Source organism: Falco cherrug, chromosome 3 (genome assembly GCF_023634085.1).
Source record: "Falco cherrug isolate bFalChe1 chromosome 3, bFalChe1.pri, whole genome shotgun sequence".
NCBI classification, from domain to species: Eukaryota; Metazoa; Chordata; class Aves; order Falconiformes; family Falconidae; genus Falco; species Falco cherrug.
Genome location: NC_073699.1, coordinates 103,246,154 through 103,272,032, shown reverse-complemented (window position 1 = coordinate 103,272,032; position 25,879 = coordinate 103,246,154). Strand labels below are relative to the sequence as shown.

The 25,879-nt window shown below is 48.1% G+C and overlaps 1 protein-coding gene across 8 annotated transcripts in view; it reads right to left on the bottom strand.

Moving 5' to 3' along the window:
- NFATC1 (nuclear factor of activated T cells 1) overlaps positions 1 to 25,879 on the bottom strand; it is a 111,943-nt gene that overhangs the window by 38,505 nt on the left and 47,559 nt on the right. For 7 of the 8 annotated variants that reach the window (XM_055704755.1, XM_055704756.1, XM_055704758.1 and 4 more), the window contains exons 6-8: positions 23,504 to 23,644; positions 7,968 to 8,023; positions 6,568 to 6,700 (exon numbers count right to left, since the gene is read on the bottom strand). In XM_055704755.1, coding sequence (XP_055560730.1) covers positions 6,568 to 6,700; positions 7,968 to 8,023; positions 23,504 to 23,644 — 330 coding nt within the window. Of the gene's footprint in view, positions 1 to 2,347; positions 3,918 to 6,567; positions 6,701 to 7,967; positions 8,024 to 23,503; positions 23,645 to 25,879 lie in introns of those variants that run through there. The other variant, XM_055704761.1, reaches the window with a different exon arrangement.

Genomic DNA, 25,879 nt, shown 5'->3' with positions numbered 1-25,879 from the left:
CAGCTGTGCACAGCGCCCGGGCTGCGCTGCCCCAGGCTCTCCCTGTCCTGTCAGACACGTGAAAATTCACTGAGGTGATGCCTTTTTTGATGATGCGGGACAACATCACACCACCAGCACTGATTTTACTCCTGCTCTCCCACCAAGGGGAGAACAGGACTGTGGGGACTGTGGGACTGGAGCATGGGGGCAGCCCGACGCTCCTCATCCCTGGCAGTCCTGCGGGAATCTCTGCAAGGACGGGCTGGCAGGAGGGCATCCTTACTAAGCCAGTCCTACCCCAGGTCCCCCCAGAGAGGGGTCTGGACCCAGCTGATCTCAGCCATGCCAGCTCCAACATGGTCTTTGTCTTCAGAGATGGATGCGGTGCCTGCCACCGGCGGCACCACAAACCCCCACTCGCCATCTCACCTCCAGAAGCCACCACCACCGTGTCCCCTTTAGGATCAATCACTGGGCTAGATTAATTATGGTGATCAGCCACTTGAGGAGAACAAAAATAAGCATCTCCTGTAATCCAGCCCATGTAATTCTAAACCCCGCTCTCCCTCACGCAAGTTTTACCTTTTGGCTTTTAAGCTAATTGGAAGATGCTAAAGCCCCATGCTGGCTGACATGTGCATGTGAAATCACTGGGAAGTAAAGGGGGGAGCCCTCAAAACGCTCAGGCAGGGGGGGTCGGTGACCAAAACTACAGCCTGGGTTTTGTCACCTGAAGGGGAATATTTGAAAAAGACTGCCAAAAGACAACTTTATGCACTGGAAGTTAATCATTATGGTTGACTAGTGCTGCTGCAATGGAGTCTGATGATCAGACATGGCCAGGGGCTGCTATATAGTGCCTGACCACCTCTGCCTGTGACAGGGACATCACACAGGTCACGCTCCTTCCTGGCCCTCCAGATGAAGATGCAGCACTGCATAGCGAGCTGGAGTTTCGCCTCTAAAGACCCAAGCACCTGCATCTGCAGGTCAGACACAGCTAGCTGGGCTCTGGCTGATATGGGATGTCACCCGGGCCAAGCACGGGCAGCTCTAGTGGGGACCCAGCAACAGGGAGCAAAAGCACCCAAGGGCGTAACGCCTGTCTCCTCCGCTCCACCTCAGAGCTCGCGTGGCTGCTGGAAGGCAGCAGAGGGGCTGATGTGCCTGGTGATGATGAATTTTGTGATCTTCTTAAATAAAAACAGGACTCCAACAAAACCTCGCCTGCTTTTTGTTAGTCTGTTAAATGTCAGAAGGAACAATAACCACCTAGCAGCCAAAACTAAGTACACCGTAATGGTGTACAGTGTAAAAATGAGCAACCATGAATTTTCACCTAGAATAAAATCCCCTGGGGCTGACCTTCCCCCATGTCCCTCCTGTGGCCCAGCCCTCTGCCGTGCCGGCTTCACAGCAGCCCGGCTGCTCCCTGGGCTGGACGGAAACACTTCCAGCAGGTCTGAGGCTCCAGGTCCCCTCGCATACGGCCCCAGGAACACAGCACTGACCTACTGACTTCCCTGCCCCCTCCTTGGGCTCCCCAGGTGCACGGGGTCGCTGAGATGCCGCCTGCCATGGCACTGCCACAGCCACTCCACGTATGCCACAGCTTAGGGTCCCTTTGCAACCCAGGCACCGAATTTGGCCCTGCTCCCTCCACCGCCCTCCACATCAACACCATTTTGCAGACACAGCCAGGCTAGTAATTTTGCAGACACAGCCAGGCTAATATTTTTGCCAGCCTCAAGCATGAAAAGTCAACAAATACTCAAGAAGCAAGAGGTGTCAGGCGATGGATCAGCACAAGCTGTGCTCTGTCACATCAGAGCAGCACCGCTTTGCATCCTCACTGCACTGTGTTCTGCTAAGGCAGCTGGCGTCACCTTTTAGCTTGGGAAGTGAGCTGTGGGCAGAGGAGCAGAGGCGAAACTGAGGCATGGCCGCTCAGCGCCATCACTAGGAACTGCGGATGGTACCCACCTGCAGGGCAGGCGGGTGGTAGTTCTAGAGCAGAGGCGGCAAGTGGGGAAGGATGCTGACAGCAGCAAGCACTGGGCACTGCTCACCCCATTCACAGGCACACCGAGAGCTGTGGACAACCATACCGAGGCACACCGCGTCACCACAGGCAGGCTCTCAGCGCAGCTCCATACCCACAAAGGACCTCCACCCCCCAGGTCGCCTGTCTAGGTGGCCGGGTTTCCAGAGCTCGGCACCACGGGTGCTTGTGCTGGTGCCTGAATGAGGCAAAGCAGCTGCAGAAAAGCTGGCTCTGCGAGCGAAGGCTGCACACTCCAAAATCCGGCGCATCGCATCTCAAAATAAAAGTTGCCCAGCATAACAACACCAGTTTAACAAGTACTAGTAGTAGTGAAATGATTTTTTAATAATGCTTTGACAAGAAGCCTGACAGAAACAGAAACTGAAAATGCTTATCAACTCTTTGCAAAAGTGTATTTTTCATGCCAGTTCTTATTAAATATTTCCTAGACAAACTAGCCTGTCTTTGCTTAGTCAAACATCACTACTCGTCTAAATAAAATTCAAAGAAAAACTTTTCTACGTTCACTGTTCTTGGTATCAACATTCATTAGATAACAGAAATCACAGAGAGCATTCATTCCTGTCTGCGAAAAATAAGTTCTTCAACACGTTTCCTCTATTTCTGATGTACCTACTTAAAAGAAATCTGAATAAACAGAGATCTAACCCTTATCACTTAGTGTGTTGTTTAAAGTCTTCTGAGCTGGAGAACTCCTTCAGCTTTCTTAGCAGATGAAAGCACAGCATTTGGAACCACAGCATACACGTCTGGTTGCTCACGTGCTTCTTCAGCCTCTCCAGATTAGTTTACACCCCAAACACTACCGCTTATGTCTGGCGATTTCAGTTGACTACTCCTTCTGTTTGAAACGCATACATGGGCCAATGCTATAATAAATTCGTAGAAGCAAAATGATGCGCAGTCATAAACAGCAATGAAATCCAAGCGTTTTTCTAGAGGGTAGGGTTACAAATGCAGGGCTCACCGACGGCTTTCCAAACCGTGCCGCTGCACAGGACAGAGCTGCAGAGCACCGAGCTGCAGCAGGGGAGGGACTTTAAAGCCTCATGTCCTCCAAGCGTCTCCTCACTGTGCTTTGCTCAGGCTCCTGAGTTCAGCGTCCTGCGCCAGTCCTGGGCCTTCCCCCTCTCATTCTGATGGGATGTGGCAATGCAAAACGCATTAGTACTTACCACATAAGCTGCGGGAATTCGCCTGTGCCAGAACAGTATGGAAACCACTTACATTTCTGTGCCAGGCATGTCTGCGGAGGAGTCTCAAGAGCCTACAGCCTGCAGGCTCCAGGACAAAACTGATATGCAATTGCTCAGTGATGTATAATATTGAAGGAATACTAAAAAACCTGACATTACAGTCATTTCTGTGCAATATAGGCTAATACAGGATTCGGGGACTGCCTAAATTCAGCAGAACAGTAAATCAAAACCTCAATTAAAAGTGGATTACGAACACTTAGGTTTACAATCTGTCCCAAGCCAAAAACTTAAGCAAGCCCGTTTTCCAGACCTTGGCTCTCATTTGTGAAGCCCCTACTTTCTGTTTTGTTTTGTTATTTAGATTTTTCATTTACAGAGCAGTAAGACTTTCATTTTTACAGCATTTTTTTTTTCAGAGGCAGGAACTCATCTTCACCAAGTCAGGCCCTGCTCCTCAAAGCACTTGAGCTAACGCAGAGGACAAGTACCATCCTGCCACATCTCCGCAGCACGGGAAAGCCTTACGGTGGCGAAACCGTAACTCTGCTGGAGAGGGCAGCTGGTGCTGGCTGCCTGTCACAGAGCTGAACTCCATGGAGACGCTATAGGACCATCCACGGGAGGTGGGATGAGTGAGGCCATGTGTCCCTGGATCCAGTGGCTGTTTTCCCCTAGGGAATGAGGAGAAACAGGAGCTACAGGAAAAATACCCAAGTATTGCTCTGCAGTGGGGATGGGAGCTGCACAACGAGCCCAGGGCTCTCCTGCTGGTCACACCATCTCTGTGTGCCCACACCAGCCCAGGAGCATGGCCGGTGGGCTCACAGTGTTAGGCTTTAGCCCATATCCCCTATTTTGCTTTGTCACAGTCCAGTTGAGCTGTAAAATATATGTCTAACATGCGCCATGTGGCTTTTAAAAGATCCCTCATGCAGAAATACCTGCAAAATGATGGTGGGCACTGAAATCTTAGCATTTGGGCTCATCCTGAAGCACGGAAGGAGAAGCAGCTTACAGGATACCATGTGATTTGTGCAAAACCACATCTTACACTTGACAATCACTCTGACACTTGCTTGTCAAAATCCTACACCTTCTGTGTTTGAGGGATTTGTTTAAAGAAGAGACAAAGCATTACCTGGACCAAAATAGTGCTCATCACCATTACATTTTTTTACACTGATCACAGAATGGTTGCTGACTCAAGCATTTTTTGCTTCATGAACTAAATTTTGGGTTTCTGCAATGTCTCGAAACATTAAAAGAATGTTGTGTCTGAAATCAAAATAAGCAGAACATCCTAAAATGACTCCTAGAAATACAGCAGAGTAAATGATGAGTTCAGTTACTGTGCACGGTTTCTGACTACGTAGCCAAAGTGGTCGTACCTACCTTTGGAAGGCACGATGGAAACAGCCACCAGCAGCAACATAAGGGCAAAAATTTACAGCTACAACACAGGCATAACAAAAACATACTATACTATTAAATCTGATGATTTCAGAAGTGCACTTTTACTACTGTTATGAGTTAGCAAAGAACATAAGGTATTTTTCAATTACCTGTAGGCACATAGACATATATATTAAGAGAATGTGAGTGGAGAACCAAACAGGAATGGGGGGAAGGTATATTTGCTGTGAATATCTGCTTCCCTTTACCCTACCCTGGTAGTACATTTTTCTTTCAGGTTTCCCTATGCTTTAACAAAAAGTTTTCACATGAATTTAAATCAGTACAGCAGACTAAACAAGATTCCCGATGTTTTCAGCTATTACCATAATTAAAGATGTCTTTGCAGAATAAAGCCTAGGCTGGTTCTCTGTTGCCTGTCACTAGGCAAGAGATTCCCATCTCTTCACATCAAACGAAACATCAAATGTTTCCAACTGAGAACGATGGTAGCACAAACCAACTTTGCAGCAGTGAATGTTATTCTCGTGGTTTGGAATAAAATGGTAAGAAAAGGCCTATGTCAGAGCAGGAAAGGAAAGATGCTGCTTAATAAACAGCAGTTACCAGGCATGTATGTGAAATACTTGGGTGGCAAGGCAGTACCTGTCGGCCCCTACAAAAGATTTGTTGCTGAAAAGTGCTGTGCAAGAGAATAACAACTCTTTTTCTTCACCCCCCCACCCCACCCCACCCCCAATTTAAGAGACGAACAGCCTTTAAATACCCTCAGACATACCCACTGGGGGCGAAGGCTGCCTCAGTGGGCCGCCTGGGTGAAGCAGAGCTATGCAGCACATACGCCATGAGCAGTCAGTTGCCCATCTCAGGTTTCCTGTACTTTCATTTTAAATTAAAGTCCTGATAGAAGTCTGGAGTGCATGCAAGCTAATGGGGTGAAATTCCAAATGTGTATTTTATGGGATTTCACCTGCAAAAAGTTGGCAGGTCTCTTCAAGTCATGTGACATGACTCAAGCATTGCTTTGTGGGAATTTTCCTGAGATGGACTATTTTCACTTGGAAAGTCTACAAACAAGCATGAACCTAATCAGTTTTCCAGTTCCTCTTCCTTCCAAAACACCACCACCAACAACACCCTTTTTTCCTACTTTCCCCCAAAAAAGTACTCTCAGAAAAATGTCTATTTCAAATAAAAAAAAAATATTTAAATTTACTTGCTATCAGAATATTCATACAAGCCTGCTTGGAATTCAGCTAGTGTGAGTGACTTTATTGTCACTTCACAGCCACCAATACAAGCTTCTAATAAAACCCGGCACGTGTTACTGAACATTTCCTACCCATGCAGTGCTCTGTATGGAGCACTCCGCCCCCCACCCCCACGGTGCTTTGCATCGTCACCAGCAGCAGCAGCAGCAGTCTGGAGGGCTGTTTTCACCCCCTGCGAGACAGCAGACAGCCAGGTACAGGATGCCTGGAAGGAGAATCCCCACAGCACCTCCAGCTTCAAGCCCCCCCACGCTCACAATGCTGCCGTGCACATTCAGCAGCATCACTCAAATGCAACGCAACCTCCGGGGCCACGAAGGCTCTGTGCGGCCATGATTTGTGGCTACACGTGTTGGGTTTCTGCTAGGGCTTTCCAGTCCCCAAAGCAGAAAAAAGTCTTTGTTCCAACAGGTCTCTGCCACCAATACAAAAGAAAATAATCTGTGAGGAAGGTCTCTTGTGTGGGCAGCAGAGAGAAAAGCAGCTCTCATGGTTTGATTCTCGCTCTCATTTTACAGCACCAGGTATACCTCCAAATTACTCGGGTTATTGAAGAATTACCAGAGCCATCTATCTTTCTAAGTAATCATCTTATCTCCCATTTTTACTAGCAGAGAGAAGGAATATATTTTGTTACCATTAGCAGGAAGATAGGTGAAAAGCTGGTACTGGCTTCTCTTTCTCTTTCCGTTGCAGACATAGAAGTTGACCTGAACAGGGCTGGTAATTCTCTGATTGCGGAAAGGTGGAATCTCCACCACCAATGAATTCTGCAAAAGCAATAAATCAGAAAGTCAAGGCACGACTAAGGCAGTCAAGCTATACACCAGTATTCATGTGTTAACCCCGAGAAGGAGGTACCCGGGCTCACATGGAGGAACGCGCTCTCTACAGGGGAGCTGGTGGGCTTCGCGGGCAGGGATAGCCCCTGCCGTCCTCCGTCTCTGAACCAAGGACTCCAGAAGAAGTGAAACAAGATTTTAGCCTGGCTCAGGTCTTTACAGAATCACTAGCCCTCACCTCTTCCCCTTGGACAGCAAAGACAATACCGCATATGGACAAGGCTGTATGCCTCCTGCCTCTGACAAGAACGTGGCACCACAATCAAATTGTGTTCTCTAACTCAGCAGGAGAAAGGCCAGCTCATCTGGCAGGTTGTGCCCAGTATATCCCACCCTAGCAGGACCTCCTTTGAAAGGAGAATTCAGACAGGCATACAATTATTCAAGTATTTCCATTTTCCACAGTGAAATGTTAAACTCTGCAAGTTTTAAGCATGCTGGTTTCTGTGGATGGGAGATCTTGCAAGAACATCTCGTGCTACAGGAAGAAGGGCTGGAGAGCGTGTAGAGGATCTTCCACTGTCAGAAACCAAATGCTCCAGCACGGGGCTAAGGAACGACTTAGCTGCTCAGGCATCAGCTTACACAAATGCAGAGCGAAATCTGCTATGACCATCAAACTGTCCCTTGGCACTTTTTGAAAGAATGAGAGGGAACGCTTCTCTTAGCATTGGCCTGCATTCAGCTGAGGTCTTTAAATTGTTTGCCTGCATGTCTCCAGCAGGTTTGCAGCTAACAAACTGTTGCATATTCCTGTGGAGGTGGAACAGTGGCCATATTTCCCACTTAGAGTTGTTGCTGAGGGAGCCACACTTCTCCAACTGTGGGGCTGAGCTCCTGTGAGGGGACTCACATTTCTTCTGCTGAAAGTAGACGAAAGCCAAGGAAAATGATCAGAAATTGCTTTGGGAGCAGAGGAAAAACTGACCCAGCAAGACAGAAGATGAGCAGACGGGGCTGGCCCATCCTGGACAATGAAAAAATATTTTCCAAATGGTCTCTCCTACTTTCAGGATAGCTTCCAGCGAAGGCTTTTTACCCCATGCTCCCATTAAAGAAAGATTTCCAGGAGGGGAGGCCTAAGTACTTGTTCTGTTTCAGTGCCAAAGCCTTGGAAATCCCTCTTTAGTAACACTGCTGGAGAAGGCAATATATATTTTTCATCTTGATGTTAAAATATTTAAGGCAGACTTACTGGCTTGCACATTTCTTTGTCGGTTTTGGCTTCCATTTCCCACACATGGTGACCATCTAAAAGACAAAAGAAAAAGATATCTAGTTCCATCCTTTTTTCCTCTCCTAAGCCAACAAAAGAATGACTTCTGCAAAAAAAAATCTCTTTGAAGGGGCAACACCTATATGAAAACCAGCTCTTAGAAGGCACTGCCCCCACGCTGCCCAGCCAGGAGGCCACCTGGGTCACCTGTGATGGGAAACCACTTAGATTTTTTGAAGGGGTGAACCACAATCCAGAGCACACTGTACTGCGACGGGGAAAAGCCACTGGGTGCTTATTCTGCCACTAGCTTGGACAAAATACGCAACCGCCACACACCCCAATTTCCCAAACTTTCAGACGAAACCACTGCTCTCTATGAGGCCTTTTGATCGCCACCTATGCAGTAAGTCACATTCAACATTAATATTAAACAAAACCAAACCAGCAGCATTAAGGAAGCTCCTCTGCCATGCAGTATTTCCTTTCAATACACTCCTCGTCTGGCTTGCTGTAATTCTGCTGCTGGGATAAAAGGCGAAGCCATGGGCTGGGAAACAGCCTCTGACTCCTCTTTAAAGCTGGTTTCACTGAGCTGCGGCGGTCCCACTTCTGGAGCTGCCTCTACTGGTGCATTGGATCCCCCTAATTTACTGTATTTCTGTTTTCAAGCAAACACAGATTTCAGCAACAGCTACCAGTTTCTCTGGGGATCTGCCTTTTGGAAGAAACTGGGTTTGTCTGGTCATTTTTCCTGTGCCTCACTGATACAGAAGGCACTGGTCAGTAACGGGGTTGTTGGTTTGTTTTTTTTTTCTTCCTTGTGGCTTCAAAACTCAACAGCAAAGAAATCAGGAAACAAATACAAAATGTAAGGTTTCCATTCTGCAGACCTAGAAAAACACAAGTGTGTACGGAAGGCCACGAGCAGACTGCTGTCCAAGCTGGGCGGCGGGGACATGCGCGGCTGCCTGAGTCCCAGCACTGTCAGGTGCCACCGGAATGAATGGGAAAGCGCGGCTTTGCACCATCTCCTTTGCACATATATTGCAGCATCGGGACATGCAAACGCAAATATTAGTTATTTTGAACTTCATCACATAGACTTGGGCCTGCCTTAGAAAAACAGCTCTGAGCAAGGTAAAAGAGTGAATGCACTTTTTCTTCTCTCCTCACTTTCATGGCCAGGATGGAGGTGACGCATTTAGAACTGCCTGATTTATTACAAATGTCTGTAAATAATATTTTTGTGTACAGCTGTCCTACTGTGAAAGGAATGCTGCTGAGGGACTAGCCCTGGCGATTGTTTTAACGTCCAAAAATCCTTTCATTTTAACGTATGGAAAGAAGTGCAACGTGAAGGCTGCAGCACAAATAGCACAGCGGATTTGGCAGATCTTTCTGTAGGAAACAATTAGCAGATCTACCCTTTGTTTCTTCCTGCATTTTAAATTGTGACGCTGGAAAAGGAATTCCTTTAATTGGTATTGCCACATTCGGCTGGGGGGAGAGAAGGAGCAGCCAGACCGTGCTCGAGTCTCCTTAACGATGCCTTTCAAGAGTGCCAGAATTGAAGCAGACTTCTCTGGAGGACTGGAGATCACTTCACAATTTATCCAACAGATGCTTCCCCCGAGCTGTCAGCAGAAAAAACCTGACTGGAATCTGGCGAGCCAGGGCTCAGCCCTCGCTGGGGAGCAGCTCCTTTATCTCCAGCCCCCTCCCCACACAGACCCTGCAGCACCACAACACCCTCCGCCTCCCAATTAATTCAATCAATCGGTTGTAGAAGTAACACAATGCCAACACTTTTTTGCAAAGCCTAGGAACTCCTTTGTAAGGGGATTGTTCATGGGTTTGGGTTTTTTTTAACTCTACAGACATCCAGACTAGTAGTTAACATGTGTTCAATTTGCCTTTGTAAACGGATTACCAGAAGTTCAGGTTTTTTGCTATGTTTAATTTCTGCTTTGCAAGACGAATGATCTGATTCAGGTTTCTGGTTTTTATTTCCTGCCGATACTTCAGTAAAATTCAAAACGACTCCATCTCTAGCTAATCTTTCAATTACTTCACGCAGCACTGCCTTTATGCGCTTTTGAAATTTTTATGATGACAAAGAGAGTTTGTTCAGAAATATTTTAAATGCTGTAATCTAAACTATTAGGAAAACGAAAATCCTGAGCTGTGGCTCATCTTTGGAAGCTAGTAAGAACAATACGGGTTTCGCTCCAAGAAATTCCCTTGAGACTGTCCAGACCATCGCTGCTCTGCGACTGAGGGGAAGGAAAGGAGAGGGAAGAAGTAGGGGATAGACAACTCATTAACAGCTAGTGACATTTCATTTAACAAAAACACAGGGAGGAAAAGTTGTTATGAAGAAAAGACAGAAAAAAAAAAAAAGAAAAAGACAATTCCTCATATTACGTCTGGTGAACCAAGAGGGAAATCTCAACGCCCACGGACTGGGACCAGCTCCAGGAGGAAAACCTTAGACCACTACGTCAACCTCTTACAGTAAACATGTTTTGCAGGTTTATACAGTTCAGCTGAAATTAAAAAAAATAAAATACAAAAAAAGCTCGAGAAGAAGGAATAATGGCTCCAGAACGGCTTGTGGGAGCCGGAAGCATCAAGACAATCTGCCTACGCCAGAGAAAACGGTTTTGCCCACAGTGCCCATACGCCGGGACCCCGGCGAGCAGGCGGGATGCCACCTCCCATCAGCGTGCGCTGGAGGAGTGAGGGCTGCTCGACCACAAAAGTTTCCATTGTACGCCTGCCACATCTGCAGCAGCCTGCCCCGTCCGGGCCCGAGGCAACTCCCTCCTGGCCCCCCGCCAACCCAAGTACACCAGAGCAATTTATACCTTTCCAAAATGCAAATAATTCAAATTACAGACATAACACAAAGCTGAAGCAGACACATTTCAGGCATTCCCGTTAAAGTTTACTCTCTGGAATTACCGTACCCAAATGGGTAGTTGTTAGGGGGCTGGGGGGGGGAGGGCGGGAGATGGAGGAAGGAGAGGAAGGAGAGGAGGCGGCAGGGAGGAAAAGGGAGAAAACGGCTTTTCCAAAGGTCTTATTTCACTCCCTTTCATTTCGCTATTTACTTTTACCAAGTTGTAAGTTAGAAGTGTCTTCTCCAAACCAAATGCCTGGCTTTATTTTGGTGTTTTGAAGATTTATAGTCTAATATTTTGAACAGAAAGCCATCCCTTTATATAGCTGAAAAGTTGTGTCAAGATATTACCCTGGGTTTCTTTTATTTTGTGGGTTGGGTTTTGTTGCCTTTTTTTTTTACAAAAAATAAAACCAAAACATCCACATGCAGAACTGCAAGGGCTTCTCCCCAGCGGAGTGCCCTACTCCCCTGGTGCCAGCACCAGCAGCAGCGGTCAACCCGACCAAGCCACCGCTTCGCCTGGGGACCTGTGCCAAGGGCTGGAAGAGGGACCCTTGAATCCCTCCTCTGCCTCTTCCTCCTCGTCCTTGGCAGTGCAGGATGCAGCGGTGCCGGGGCAGCCAGGAGCCCCGCTGTGCTCCGGCTCTGTGCCTGCGCTGCACGGACAGGTGGCCCCCGGCACTGTTGCCGGCTGAAGCCACCAGGTTTGCCAGGCAGGCTGACATTTACAGCCTGGGCGCTGCTATTTATAGCCCCCCCTGCTTCGGGTGCGCTTCGCCACCAGCCGCTTCAGCCCTTCAGTCTTTTTGGGGTGGTGACACTCGGAGCACCTGGGATTGTTCATGACAAAAATACCGTGAAGCTCCCACGTTCTGTGGGGTGGATTTTCAGCTTTGCGAAGCATAAACACCCTGTTTTAACGTGCGGCGGCTGAGCAGTGAATGGGCCTTTGTAGTCTGCTCTTATCAGCCGCTCGCTCCGGTGCTGGAGGAAACTGCACACAAGTCCAGAAGTAAAAATACTCTAATTCATCAGGGAATTCCCTGCAGTATGAGTCACTGAACGGCTTCCCCACCACACCCAGCTACAAGATTTCCACATAAAAAGGCACTGTAGAGGCCTGCTTTAACACAGAAGCAGCCCTAAAAAGGGGTTGTATAAATCTAGCGGCATTGGTTACTCATGCAGAAAGCCTAGTGGATCACAACGTATGGATTTTCTTCAGGGAAGAGCAATGCAAAGGACTCTAAAGACCTTCCAAAGACATTTTTCTACTAACCTCCCTCCCCTCACTGTCCATCAGGACAGATCCCCCAGGGTCTGCAGGGCTGCTTTCACCTCCACACCCCAGGGAACACTGCAAGCACAGTGCCAGGGGTTCACAGATGTCAAACCACCAGTGTAACGTCCCTTATAGACCGATGGATGACAGAAAGAGGAAAGAATATATGGTACCAAAAAGACCCCACAAGCCTAGGAACTCAGGAGGGTACAACATCTGGCAACCACTCAAACCTTGCCTCCATGAAACGGGCATAACGGGAGCGTTCAGATACATTTAAGCGATTTCATTTTACTACAGGAGGTTAAAACATTCTATATTCTTTAGCAGTCCTGTGTTCGCTTGAGATATGAGAAGAATAGATGTTATCTAGGATTTCACTGCCTGTACACAGTGTACATTATATACCCTTCCAGCCTGCAGCTCAACAGTCTGACTGCACTGGCTGGACAGTAAATCTGTATTTATATTCATATATTGCAAGTAAGATGGTGAAACTAGCTCTACCCTCCCAAAGCAACCCACTACTTGATTAATATCTTGTGAGATTACCCTAATCAATAACGCCTATATGACATCCCAGATTACTTCAACACATCCGCAACAAGCAGGGCACAGATGCAATGCTGAGTGATTATGCAGCATCATTTTGAGGTGCTCTGCAAAGGCTGCCTACCTCCCTATGCAGCCCTGTTAGTGCACACTCAAATCCCTTAGGGATGAAGGATTTGCAAGTTTTCAATTTGCACCCCAGCCCCTTTTCCCTGGAAGTACACTTGCAGTGCTGCGATGACTGGGCTGTGAATGGATGGCAAGGATGGGATCCGAGCCAGAGGAGAGGATGAAGGCCAAGGCAAAGCCTTGTCATTCAGACTTCAGAGTCATCCAGCCCTGCACAGATGCTATCAGCTTCCAGATGAAGGGCAAATTGGGCCAGGTCTGCGCCTGGCATGGCAACAAAAGCGGCGAGGAGGCAGGTCTGTGGCTTGGAGGAGAGCACTCCCCACACCAGCGCCGGGCACGACCCACAGGCACTGTGTCACCCACCAGCAGATGTGCAGATGGTGCAGACGTGCAGATGTGCAGATGTGCAGACGTGCAGATGATGTGCATGGGCATGGGTGTGCTAGTGCCCCATTTCTCTCCAGGGGCAGCAGCCTTTCAAAGCCAGGGGTGCCACCAGGAACCGGGGCACCCTCCTAGGTTGGTCTTGTGGGCGTCTTTGCTGTGAACATCTCCCCAGCTGGGTACCAGCAAGACAAATAATAATCTATTCTGTGGAAGCCTATGCCCATGTTTACACACCAGTGTATGTTTTAAAGACTTTTACAAGGGATGGGCTATAATGGTGAACCAGCACCAGCCAAGCAGTCTGCCAGGGGATGCATAGGGGAGATGGGGCAGGAAAAGAGCAAGAAAACAACCAGAAATGTGGAGGGAGTGAGGAGTAAGTGCCTGCAATGTAGCGGCTGGGACCTTTCTTTCGACAGCCTCTGTGGCACTTCGCCATCCTGAGATCTGCCATTTCTGAGGGCTCTGTCAGGAGCAGGATGCCCCCCGGCCGTGGGAGTGCCCCGCACCTCCTCCCCACCTGCCTCTCTGGCTGCTGGATTTCCCCTCTGCTCTTCCATGACTTTTGCTAAGAGACCACACGGCTGGTCTGATTTTTGCCTACAGGATTTCCCTCCTTCTTGCCAGGAAGACCTCCAGCCATTCCCCTGGCCCCCTCACAGCCCACCGTCCTGCTACAGAGACCTCCTCGAGCCCTGCACGTAGCCGGCCACGCACGGCAGGGCTCACGCATAACTGACCTACGTGTTATTTCCACATCAAAGCTGCTGCATTTGTTTGTGCCTCCTCATCAGCACTTTTGCAGCATATGGATTTTGTCTGCTCCTTCAGCTAATGTTTTTGGAGTACTGAGGTTAATATCATGTAGACTTAGGCGCGCCTGTCACGCGTGTGCTGTTCTCAGTTATTTTCTCTCTTTTTCACCTCACATTAACAATAAAAGAGCCATGCATCAACCAGGTGATAAAAATCCAGTAGAAACTGTATCATATAGTACTTTGGCACCTGTGCCAGATGCGTGCTTCCTTGCTGGCTGCTCGGCTGGGCAAGCCAAAAGGCGAGGGACACACTTTGTCTGAACGGTGAGTCTTCTGAGCAGCTTTTACCACAGTACGTCTAACAGACTTAACTATCCTGAGTTCAAGTGTTTGCAAATGAACTGTAATTTTAGCCCAGGTAATTAAAAGGAGGCACTGTGCTGACAACTGATGGGGGTTCATTTTGAGCCAAAACCATTGGAATGATGTGCCAGATCCTATTTTCAGCAGAATGGAAGCTGGTTATGCAATTTGTGCTCTCTGGCATCTCCCCCTATTCAAATTACCGTTGGTCTGAGGGTTTTATTTAATAACTCTCAGTAATTCCAGGTCTAGGACACTCACCTTCCAAGTAAAACTTCAGTCTGACATCCCTGCAACACCCCTCTAGAGCAGGCAGCCTCATCCAAGCACACCCAGCAGAGCCACTCACCAGCAGTCATGACAATACTTCACTCTGTTCTTGGTTCCACTCATATGGTCATCTCCTTGTCTTACCAATCTCACTTCCCTCTGGGAACCTCTTGTAGGCTGAACCTGTGACTTCACAGCTGAAACTGAGTAAAATATTCCTGGTCCATCTTTTTCAGTCTAATCTGTTTCATATTTTCTCAGAGACTACTGGAGAAACAAACCTCACAGCCAGTTTAAACCCAGTTCCAAATTTTCCTTCCATGAACAATTCTTTTCCTCTACTACTTCTGTGCTTGATGCCAACACCACCACCTGTACTGTAGCTACTCCTACTTCTTTCTCATCTTAAGACGCAAGTTTGATCCAAATGCTTCCAATTCTTCCTTCCTGATTATTTTTTAAGACACAAACTCTTCATTTTATCTACATAGCCACAACTTCTCATCTTCCAGAGACATCCCAGTATGGCAACCCCTCCTGACTTTTCAGCAGAGTCTAAACAGTAAGCTTTTGAATGGCATTTTCATCCTTTCCATCTCGTTGTCCCCATCACGCCCCTTTTCTTGTTTCTTTTTTCCAAGATGGCCAGGCTCAATCTTAGAGATCCCTCCTCCTCGCCTCTGATTATCTGCCTTGACATCAGCTTCCCCACAACCAGGCACACTTTGGACATCTCTTATCTCTCTGTTCCTCTCTTCAATGTCATTGGACTTTTGAAGGTGTAATCTTACTCCCTCAACAGACCTAAAAGGAACATGTTCCTCTCCCCTCATCTCTCCTCACTTTCCTGAAAGATGCCCACCTGCGCCATGAACCAACTCTTAGTGATGTCAGGGAAGTAACAGGAGACGATGAGCTGTGCTTTCCTGAAAGATGTAAGCAATTGCTCCCCAAAACTGAGTACTTTGGAGGTATCCCCTTATATCATAAGGTTTTGGCAGTGGTGGGGCTGCAGGGGTGGCCTCTGTGAGATGCCAGAAGCTGCCCCACGTCACACAGTCAGCTCCAGCTGGCTCCAAGTTGGACCTGCCACTGGCCAAAGCTGGTGGCACCTCTCTGACAACACATTTAAGAAGGAGTAAAGAGCGCTGTGCAGCAGCTGTGGGAGCGGAGTGACGATATGTGACAGAGCGGCAGGTCAGTGCAGAAGGGTGCAGAGGAGGCTCCAGGTGCCGGAGCAGAGGCTCCCCAGCAGCCCCTGGAGAAGACCATGGTGAGGCGGGCTGGCCCAGTGGGCTCCTGGCTGGTGCTGTGGTCTGTGCAGAGGAGCCCGCGCAGGAGGAGGTGTTTCTGGCAGGAACTGTGGCCATGAGGGACCCCTGATGGAGCAGCCTGTTCCTGAAGGACTGAACCCCATGGAGAGGACTGACACTGGCGCAGTTCACAAAGGACTGCCTCCCATGGGAGGGAGTAACGCTGGAACCGCAGCCCCTGCTCCCCGTCCCCCTGCACCAGCTGAGGGGAGGAGGGAGAAGTTGGGAATGAAGGAGTGAAGTTGAGCTTGGGATGGGAGGAGAGGGTAAAGGTGTGTTTTATTTTTGCCTCTGTTTCTCACTGTCCTACTCTATTTTTAATTGGCAATAAATTACTTCCTCCAAGTGGAGCCCGCTTTGCCTGTGGCAGTAACTGGCATCTCCCTGTCTTTACCTTGACCACTGAAGCTTTTCCATCTGATTTTCTCCCCCCTGCCCTGCTGAGGGGCTGTGAGCGAGTGGCTTGGTGGGCACCTGGCAGCCAGCCAAGGCCAACCCACCGCACTCCCTTCCTCTCCTGTCTTCAGGCACGGACTTCTGTTGGCATCACACTCTCAGCCTTCTGGTAAGGGCTGTGAATTCCTGTGTGTTTGGACAGAGGGCCCTGCTGGAACCGTAACAGTAAAAACTATCTGGAATCTTGGGCTAGTTATAAAAGTTCAGAGACAAAGTTTTGATTGCACAGATACAGCTGCTTGAAGCCACTCAGTCTGGAAAAAGACAGGAAAGAATAAACTCCAAGCACCCAGTCACAGTTTCTGTAATAATTACAAATTTACAGGATTACTCAGACAAGTGACTTTTAACTGGAGACCATATGGTCATTCCTTCTTTCTCTTGTCGTCCACAGTAAGTATCTCTGATTGATTGATCTCGTTCTTCACCGTAAGAGCAACACCCTGGATGAGGCTTGCTGCCACCAATACCACCTCATGCGTATGGCTGCTGTCCCGCTCTGTCTTCACCATTCCCCAGACTAAACAGCCAGGAAAAACTGACACGTGCTGACATTTCCTACAAGCTACATCACTGCTCCTGGGTGCGCGTGAAAGGGTTCCACCATCAAATGACTCCTTCATTTGATGACACTATTTGCCCAAGGATATCTATTTCTGGGCAGTGGCCAAACCCCCCTTCAGCTATCAATACATCTCTAGGAAATAGGTTCAAGTGACCTTCACGTGAACTGCATGCTCCCAACTTGTATGCCTTTGAAGTTTCCAGTTTATCTAGTTTCCAGAATTTTTAACCTCACTGCACATGAGTCAGCGTGCAACTGCTCACTGCCAACTGGAATGTGCGTCCTGAACTTGGATAAACAGACAGATAAAGACAAAATTATGTAGTATCTATCCATCTGACTAGAGGGGGAAAGGGAGTTTTGCCACTGGCTTATTTATTATGTGAGCTACATTCTGATTACCAGCGTGAAACATGACCCCTTTTTGGCCAGCTGCCCCCCAAACTGTGACTGCTACTGGCAATGGAAAGATAAATGGAAAGATCTCTGAGAATGTAAGATCTTTTACCAAATGGAGCTCTGCCAAGACTCAGGTCACCCGTCTCCCCATCACATCACATCACGTCAAAACAGACTCCAAACCCTGAGTTCCAAAGAGTAGCTGAGTCAAACCAAAAAGCCCACACGCTTCCCCAGCACATCCGTTCCGTCCACATGCCACGCAAATGGTTCGTCAAAATATCATTTTCCAGAACTTTTTGTAAGTTCTCCCGCAGCTGAAACACTGCACTGGAGTCACCTGCCGTACAAAGCAACTTTTGCTCACAGAACATACGGGAAACAGAACTGAAGTTCTCTGACTGACATTTTTACCTTAAAGCAGCAACTGAGTGGTTCTAATCTTTGCCAGAGACAGTGAAATTTGAGAGGAACAAAAAGACTTGTGAAATGCTTGAGTGGACACTTAAATTCATCCAGCTTCCTTCTTTTCCATATCACATTTACCTTGTGCAAACATGCGGCTGACCAGCCTTGACTGCATGCCTAATGGGAGGCAAACTGTAAGTTTTCCCATCTGAAATACTTACAGAAAAGCATGATTTCCTTTGGCATATACACCAAAAAATTTGGTGATTTCACCCAGCTATCTTTCATCTGTTCTAGTATAACTATTACCATGCCACGTCAGCGCCTTCATGTTCTAAGAGCAAAACCTGTTCCAGCAGGGAAGAGGAACAGTTTTGACAGAAAAATCCATTTAACAAAATGAAAACAAACAGCAGAATGAACAGTTAAAAGCAATAGCTAAATCTGAAAAACTATTTGGATTCTTTGAAAATAATCAAAAAGGGAAAAATCCCTGGAGGAATTGTTGCTTAGGTGCTGTTTAATTCTTTGTCTTTCAGGAACTTGAGTTTCAAAGGCTTTGGGCACAACAGCTGAGGGTGTTATGCAATTAGGTTACAGGGCATGTAGGTGCTAGGATCACTGTTGGTTTGCAGTCTGAGTAATTAACAACAGGTTCAAAAGCACTGAAGTCTGCAAGCCTGGAGTTACTCGGAGATAACAGCACTACAAATTGTGAGCTCTATTAATGTCTGTCACAGAGTGCTGCATCTCCAGGGAGGGATGCCTGTCCCAAGGAAGCTCGGATGTGGGCCTTGGACCAGGACAAAACGGCCCTCGGCATTAACAGCCCAGAATCAAAATTTCAAAGTCAGTGTTATTTGAGAGACTAACCCTGTAGTGAAGTTGGGTGACACATTTCTGCCTTTTCGCTCTTTAAAACTCTTGCCTTGAGCTCCGGTCACTAAGCACAAAACCAAAGAAAAGGGGCTGGAGCTCTAACTTAACTAGTGGAAACTCAACTGAATGATAATTAGCAATAATACACCACATATCCATTCCTTCCCATAGATTGCAACTCCCTAATAATGCAGATTTCAGTCAGTTTAACCTGATCTCTTAGGTATGTCTAGACTTGGCCAAATCCGTGAAGTGCAGAAATACTTGAGCTAGTTCCAGTGCCAAAATTGTTCTAGCTACAGGAGCAAGGAGCGATTTCTGAGCAAGGAGGGATTTTTGGGGTAGATTAACTCTTTCAGATCTTAGCATGACACTCCTTCTAAATCCCGAAACATCCCGGGCCACTCTGCAACTTCCTAGAGCGTGCCAGGGAGACTATATCCCTAGCTCTCCCGCGTTCTGGTGCTTGGGATATTGGCTTTGAGTTTCATCAGTGAACTTTCACTCATCAATTACAGGAAACATTTTGTGAACCAAGTGAAGAGAAACTAGGATTTTTCCACTGCAATTCATTTCTATAAATTACTAATCATAATCTGATACACTAGAAGCCAGCAGTCTGGCCATTTCTGTTAGGCTTTTGTGCTGCTTTGTGTTCATTACCTTCAAAACACTAGCTTGGAAAACAAATACACAGTGTTTGCAGAAGTTGTTACCAAAAAAAGGCAGCTGATGGATATATAGTCCTTAAAATATACTCTCCAAACACCTCTGCGCTTTCTGAACTTCCCTCAAGATTTTTGTTGCCTGGTACATTTATAATCTAGAATTGAAATAAAAAGTTTTTTAAAGGTAACTAAATAAAACCAGTGTCTTTTAGGATAATTCTTGCAGATGTGCGTGTTAGGAAGGATCTTGTCCCTCCTAGTCAGACACCCCCTCCCAGAGCCAACAAACATCAGCTACATTTCACCTGCTTCTGTAATGACAATGCACACTTTGCCTTCGAAGTGAATGCCAGCATACAGACACCAAGGGCCCTTGCTTGTAAGTTGCAGACTTTTTTATATTTTACAAAGTACTAATTCTTCTGACAAAAACCAGATTGCTACTGGACATCCTAAACCTAGCACCCAACAGTCACAACACGCAGGCTCACAAGACCCTTCTGAAACCAGGGAAAGTGTGACTATGAAGAGAGGCAGAAAGTGAAAAATAATAAAAACAATTATTATTGTAATTTGTAAGAGACAAAGTCATTATGGGACTCTGAGTCTGATGAAATTCTGAGAGTGAACTGCTCAAAGCACATTCAGCACACACAGTTTTACTACCACTAGGTTTCTTGGACGGTCATTTTATATCATCATTCATCACTGGAAAATACGGTCTGATGTGCAAGCAATAAAACATTGACCAAAATCCCGTAAAATAAGGACTCATTTCAACACATGAGAACTTTTTTATGGTACTGTAAAAGGCTTGAGCAAATTTTAGTCCACTTCTGAACAGACTCATTATTTATCCAAAGGGGTGCCTTCTGCCCCAGCGCTGGACCACACCAGGAGGGCTTCTCCTCACAGAGGAGGTCCTCACAGTGCTCCTCCCATGGTCTCCTCAGGGTGCCCTGCCTTCATCCCTCCACTGCCTCCTCTGCGAGATGCGGCATCCCAGGACTGCGAAGTGTGTTTTGCTCTGTTTCATCTAAAGCAGCCAGGAACGGGTTAAGCTGAGCACAGAGCTGCTGCCTCCCCTGCTGAAGGATTGATTTGATCATTCTTCAGGGATTCCCTCTCGTATGAGTCACTGCTCAGACTGACTCCCCACGCAGGGAGGCCAGGATAATGCCATTCCTCCAGAGACTACAACAGCTGAGGGCTAGCCCTGAAGACGAGAGCTTGAGACTCATGCTTGGAAAAACATTCAGTGGACCACAATGCACTTGGCAGACTTAAAGAAATTATTCAGACAGAAGGGGATGAAAAAATAAAAGGCAAACAAAAAGTGTTCTGAAACTCTTTGCGTTAACCAATTAAGTATGCAGACTAGCATGAATTAGATGAGCTCCCGGAGACTGCCTCCCAGCCTGGGGACTCTGCCTGAGTGAGGGCTGAAGGGATGAGCTCATGTAGTAAAATATTAAAAGTTGATATAAAAGATACGTTCTCTTTATAAGTGCAGCAATCCCTGTGATCTATTGCTTTGTAATAGCTGTGTTTGGCTGCTACCCACTGGGAACATGATTAACATTCAAATTCAAAAACAAAAGCAGTAACAGCAGCAAAACTAATGAACTTCTCCAGCTAATCACAGAAGTTCATAACCAGCTTCCTAAGAGAAAGAGGAACTGTGCCGGTGTTCCCTCTCCCAACCTACTTTCACAGATGACACCGCACCAATTTACACAAGCGAAGGCTGGTAATGCCTGTTTGTCTGCGTTAAATACAGCGACTCGACTCAGAAACGGGACCGGAGCAGCCTGCCACGACGGCGATGATGCACCGCGCTCGTCTGTGCCACTGCACGGAGCTCGTCAGGTAAAACAGCCCGCAACCGGCCACAGAATCCCACAGGCCCCTCAGCCCAGCCCAGCCCAGCCCAGCTCAGCCCGAGCTTCGCTTTTCCCGCACCATTCCAGCAACGCGGCTGCCGCTCCCGGAGATGCTCAGCACTCCCGAGCTGCCAGGCTCCCGCTGCAGCTGCCTCCCCCGGGCAGCACTGCCCGGCCACTGGCCACTGCACAGCCCCGCCGCGGCGCTGCCAGACCAAGCAGGGCAGCTTCGGATCACTGCCTTCAATGCCGACCTGAGGATCCTGACTACTCTTCAATGGCAGCAGCTCCCTGCCTGATGCCCGCGGTGCCACCCTGACCCCGTGCCAGGGGGAGGGTGCAGGGGGATCCCTGGTAGCGCTTTCATGTAGGAGGACACTCCTGCACTGGTCGGTCCCACCAGCACATGCACCCAAGAAGCTCACCACAGGAGTTTTTCAGGGTGACAGGCAAGGCCGCCTGACCATTTTCATCCTCCTCAGCATACCCGGTGTGCAGCAGTACACTCCTTCATCTCTCACAATGTTTAAAAAATGTTGCTTACATAAATGATTTTCTGTCTATAGGCTGTCTTTGTGCAGCCTCAAATTCCTTTTGCTCCAGGGAGGTATCTGCCTGGATAAGAAGTACAAGGCTGGCCCTGTTCTGCACTTTCGTAATTCAGGGCTACACAGCGAGCATCCTGCTTCTGGCGTACTTAACGCTAAGGGGGACCGTGTCCCGATCTACGCTGTGGTACTGCTGCTGGGCGAGTAGCATCACCATCGTAACCCTTTGGGACATGGTACTTCCCAATTTGTCCAACTCAATAAAGGAAAAGGGGAGAAAATAAGTATGAAGGACAGCACCCCTTAATGCGATTTCCCTCCTGTAATGAGACAGATCAAGGACTTTGCTCCTGACGTGTCACACTAACCCACTTCTGTGCAGCAAAGGAAATTTGAATGTAGACAGTCACATTCCTCCCTCCTGTCACACTATGCAGCGAGCAGAGGTCATTTTTTCTAAATTGCAATACCACATTTTTTCCTCTTTTTTTAAAACTTACTTAAGAAACAAAAAGGGTGCTTTCTGCTCATCTTGTGGCCACAGCCCGACCGCGTGCAGTGCAGCACTTGGGGGTCACGGGAATGGCACTGACTGGCTCCCGCCGAGCAGCCAGGGCATTACCCCCACCCCACATGCACTTTTGGTGACTTAAACCTCACCAACACAGGACTCTACCAGGGAACTTCAGGGAAGTTTGCTCTTCCCCTGAGTCTGGAGACTTGGATGTCTTTGCCTTTAAAGCCTACTCTGCTTGCCCCACTGTCACTTGCCTTGTCCCAGCACCCTGTGCCACCCGTGGTGCCCTGGCTGGGAGCACGGCATGGGAACCCCGTGGGCACAGAGGGTTAAACGGCGCAGTGTCAAAGCTGGAGGCCCAAGACTGTTTAAAGTTCAAGGGGGGGGGGGGGGGGGGGGGGTAGCTGGCAGCTGAGGAATCCATGGCCTGTGCCAGCGCCACGGAAACCCTTTCCAAAACAAGGCTCAAAACTACCCTTCACGATCTCGTTTCAAAGCCTGACTTTGACTCACAGCGCCGCTCCCAGCACCTCTTCCCGCAGGGGCATTTGCACATGTTACGGGTGCATTGTCACTCGGTGACCCGCCACCCAGCAGACATCCCACCGCTCCTGCAGGCACCTCCCTTCCCCACCCCAGCACCCACTCTGCACTGCTCGCCCTGCTCCAGCCTGGTCCTGGACCTTCCCCAGGAGGACTGGTCCCATCACCAAAACACTGCAGGAGCTGTGCCGGGTGACAGAGCGGTCCCATTCGATCCTCAGTGTAAACCAGAAACATATCCCTCAAACGCAGGCGGTGCCTGGCGATGCCACCAAGACAGAGGTGGCACAGGTACACACGCCCGTCCCACCAGCCCTACTGCCTCCACAGACTACAGAGAAGTCTAACAAGATGCACCACCTTGCAGGTTTTACCGGGACATGCCAGCAGAGGCTTCAACCCCCTTTCACAGCTCCTGCCCCACACAGCCACGTTTGTTACAAGCACAAATGCCAAACGTTGTCTTTCAATGCCACTATTGTCTACCTGTAACTACACCTGCCACAGCGCCAAACCTCAGCGTCAGGCACGGCTCAGATCACTTTCACAGCTTTGCCCGCTGACATGGAAAACAGATTACATGCAGAAGAAAATGTCATTACCGCATTTACGCTTTCATCATTTGGCAGAGATTTTAAAACAGGGGAAAAAAGGCAGACCGGAGTCTAGATTGAAAAGACATACCTGGTGCTTTCTCCACAAAGATGACTTTGGAGTCTTGCAGAAAGTTATGGCCGGTCAGTATCATTTTTTTCCCTCCAATAACAGGAAAGCTGTCAGTACTTTGCTTCTCCACCAGAGGCAGTTCTTGGGCAGATCTTTGAGCTGCAGAGTTATAAGGAAGATAGACAGAAAAAAAAAAAAAAAAGTGCAACCACAAACACACATACACACAAAGAAGTAAATACTGCATTAGTGAATAACTTAACTCTTACCCTCATTAGATAAGGTGAGTTTGATATAGAAATAGAGAAAGGTCAGAAGGTTTGCAGGAAACATGGTTGGTTTTCAAGCGCCTTGACTGTAAACAACAGGGTTATCAAACACAGCAGCATGGAGCTGAAAGGCTCACAGAGAACAAGCTGTTCAAAACTCTGCTTGAGCTGCACTGGATCCAAAAGTGTGTTTTCCTTGAAACTCGTTTATTTTAAATTTTTCTGCTATCTATAACATATATGCTGTGTGCTTACAAGGCACACATGACAAGACAACCATCCATGTCCAAACTCTGTTCCAGTCACTGTACTGTATTGTCAGTTCTGGAAAGTGTCCTGCAGCAGCCATGGGCCTCGTGGCACAGCAGAAGCACTTACAGCATGCCCCTCCACCCACACCCCAGTGCCAAAGCACAAGGGGACCCATGCAAACAGAATCCGGTGTTCTCATGGCACATATTTTATACCCCCCAACTGGGACACGGAGTGAGTGTGGCTGTGCTTCAAGGGATGATGTGACATTTTCTCCAGATTACATGGTTCCTCCTGGTGTCACACGCTCTAAGAGATGCACAAAGTTTTTGGCACCAGCTGATTTCACATTCTGCACTGGAAATAGCACTAGCACTTATTTTTTCTCCTGTTTTCCGCTCCTTTCAGGATGCACGTACCACACTTCTGCTCATTACACAACCCTCAAAACTGCAGTTCACTGACACAGATCCAGTTGGCTTCATATTTAGTGGCTTCCTGAGCTCGGCACCTTTGCACAGACCAGTTCGGGATGCATTCAAATTGTGCCTTATCCTGCTATATAGCAGCTGAAAAGCCCTAGTCAACTTCAGTAGGAGTGGGATGAAACCATGACTCCTCACACTTTCTGTTTCGCCTGTTAGCCTAGAACTTGCCCTTGAATAAGAAACAACGGGGAAATTATTCATCCCATTCATATCTCCTGGACAGGAGACCAGGCTTTATGCCAGTCTACCTGCTGTAGGTAAGAAGGCTCTGCTATTCTTCATCAGTATCACAGGCTTACCTTAACCTAACGCCCTGCCCACTGCCAACGCTCGTCCGTCTATTTAAATGACAGGCAGGGAAGGAGGGAAGCAACAGCACTGCCCCTTCCTACAGCTTCTGCCTCTCCTGCGCTCGGACTGCCCTAGTGGGAGGGTGGAGCGGTGTCACCGGTCTGGAGCCAGTGACACTGCCTTTGCAGGAGGAATGCAGGGATGCTCCCTCCTGCACCCTCCCAACTACTGATCCCTGATACAGCACCGTGCCACCAAGAGATCGAATGCTGACACGCTCAGGGACCTGCCAGCCACACTGTGCAGACTCCAGCCGGCAATGACGCAGGGACAAGCGTAGACACAACCCTCCAGCATGCACAGAGCTAGGGATGGTCAAGCCTTCCTCCCCATCCTCGCTGCTCCCCACCCCCGCAGCTCAACACCCACATACCTGCTGGATTGTAAGTTACTCCCTACCCTGTCAGCATCAGACAGATCCACTTTGTGGAATCCAACAAAACATTAAAAAACTGTTTCAGTCCACCCAGATGACCGAATTAGCATTGGAAGTTAGGCTGAAATTCCATTTCCACCACTTAGGCTGGAGCGTTAAAGCTCCGTGAAGCAAACAGGCTTGGTTTTGTGTGTGGGAGGCTGAGGAGGCTCACGGAGCAAGAATGATGCAGCCTTTGGAGGGTGCCCCGGTGTATCTGATAAAACTCAGCCTGTTCAATCAAAGAGACCCCAGTGCGGAAACCTGGTTTCTGGAGGCTTTCTGAAGCCGCAGGGAGCTTGTGCCAGTGTGGCAGCTCTAGTACACTGCTAGGTCCTCATCAAAGGGTTTGGGGTTTTGTTTGCTGGTTTTTGCTTTACGACGGAGAGACAGAGGGTGAATAGGACATGATAGCTGTTTTCGAAAACTCCTACAGCAGCTACCTGTATGACAGGGAGTAGCCAAAAAAAAAAAACCCAAACCCTCCCTTGTCATTCCCAGGTCTACTATTACTCCAATTCTGTTTTAAGCACAATCTTTCCTATAGAAATCAATGCACGCAGCTACACATTTTTTCTAAGACATGGATATTTTGTCTTCAGTATAAACCACCTGCTTT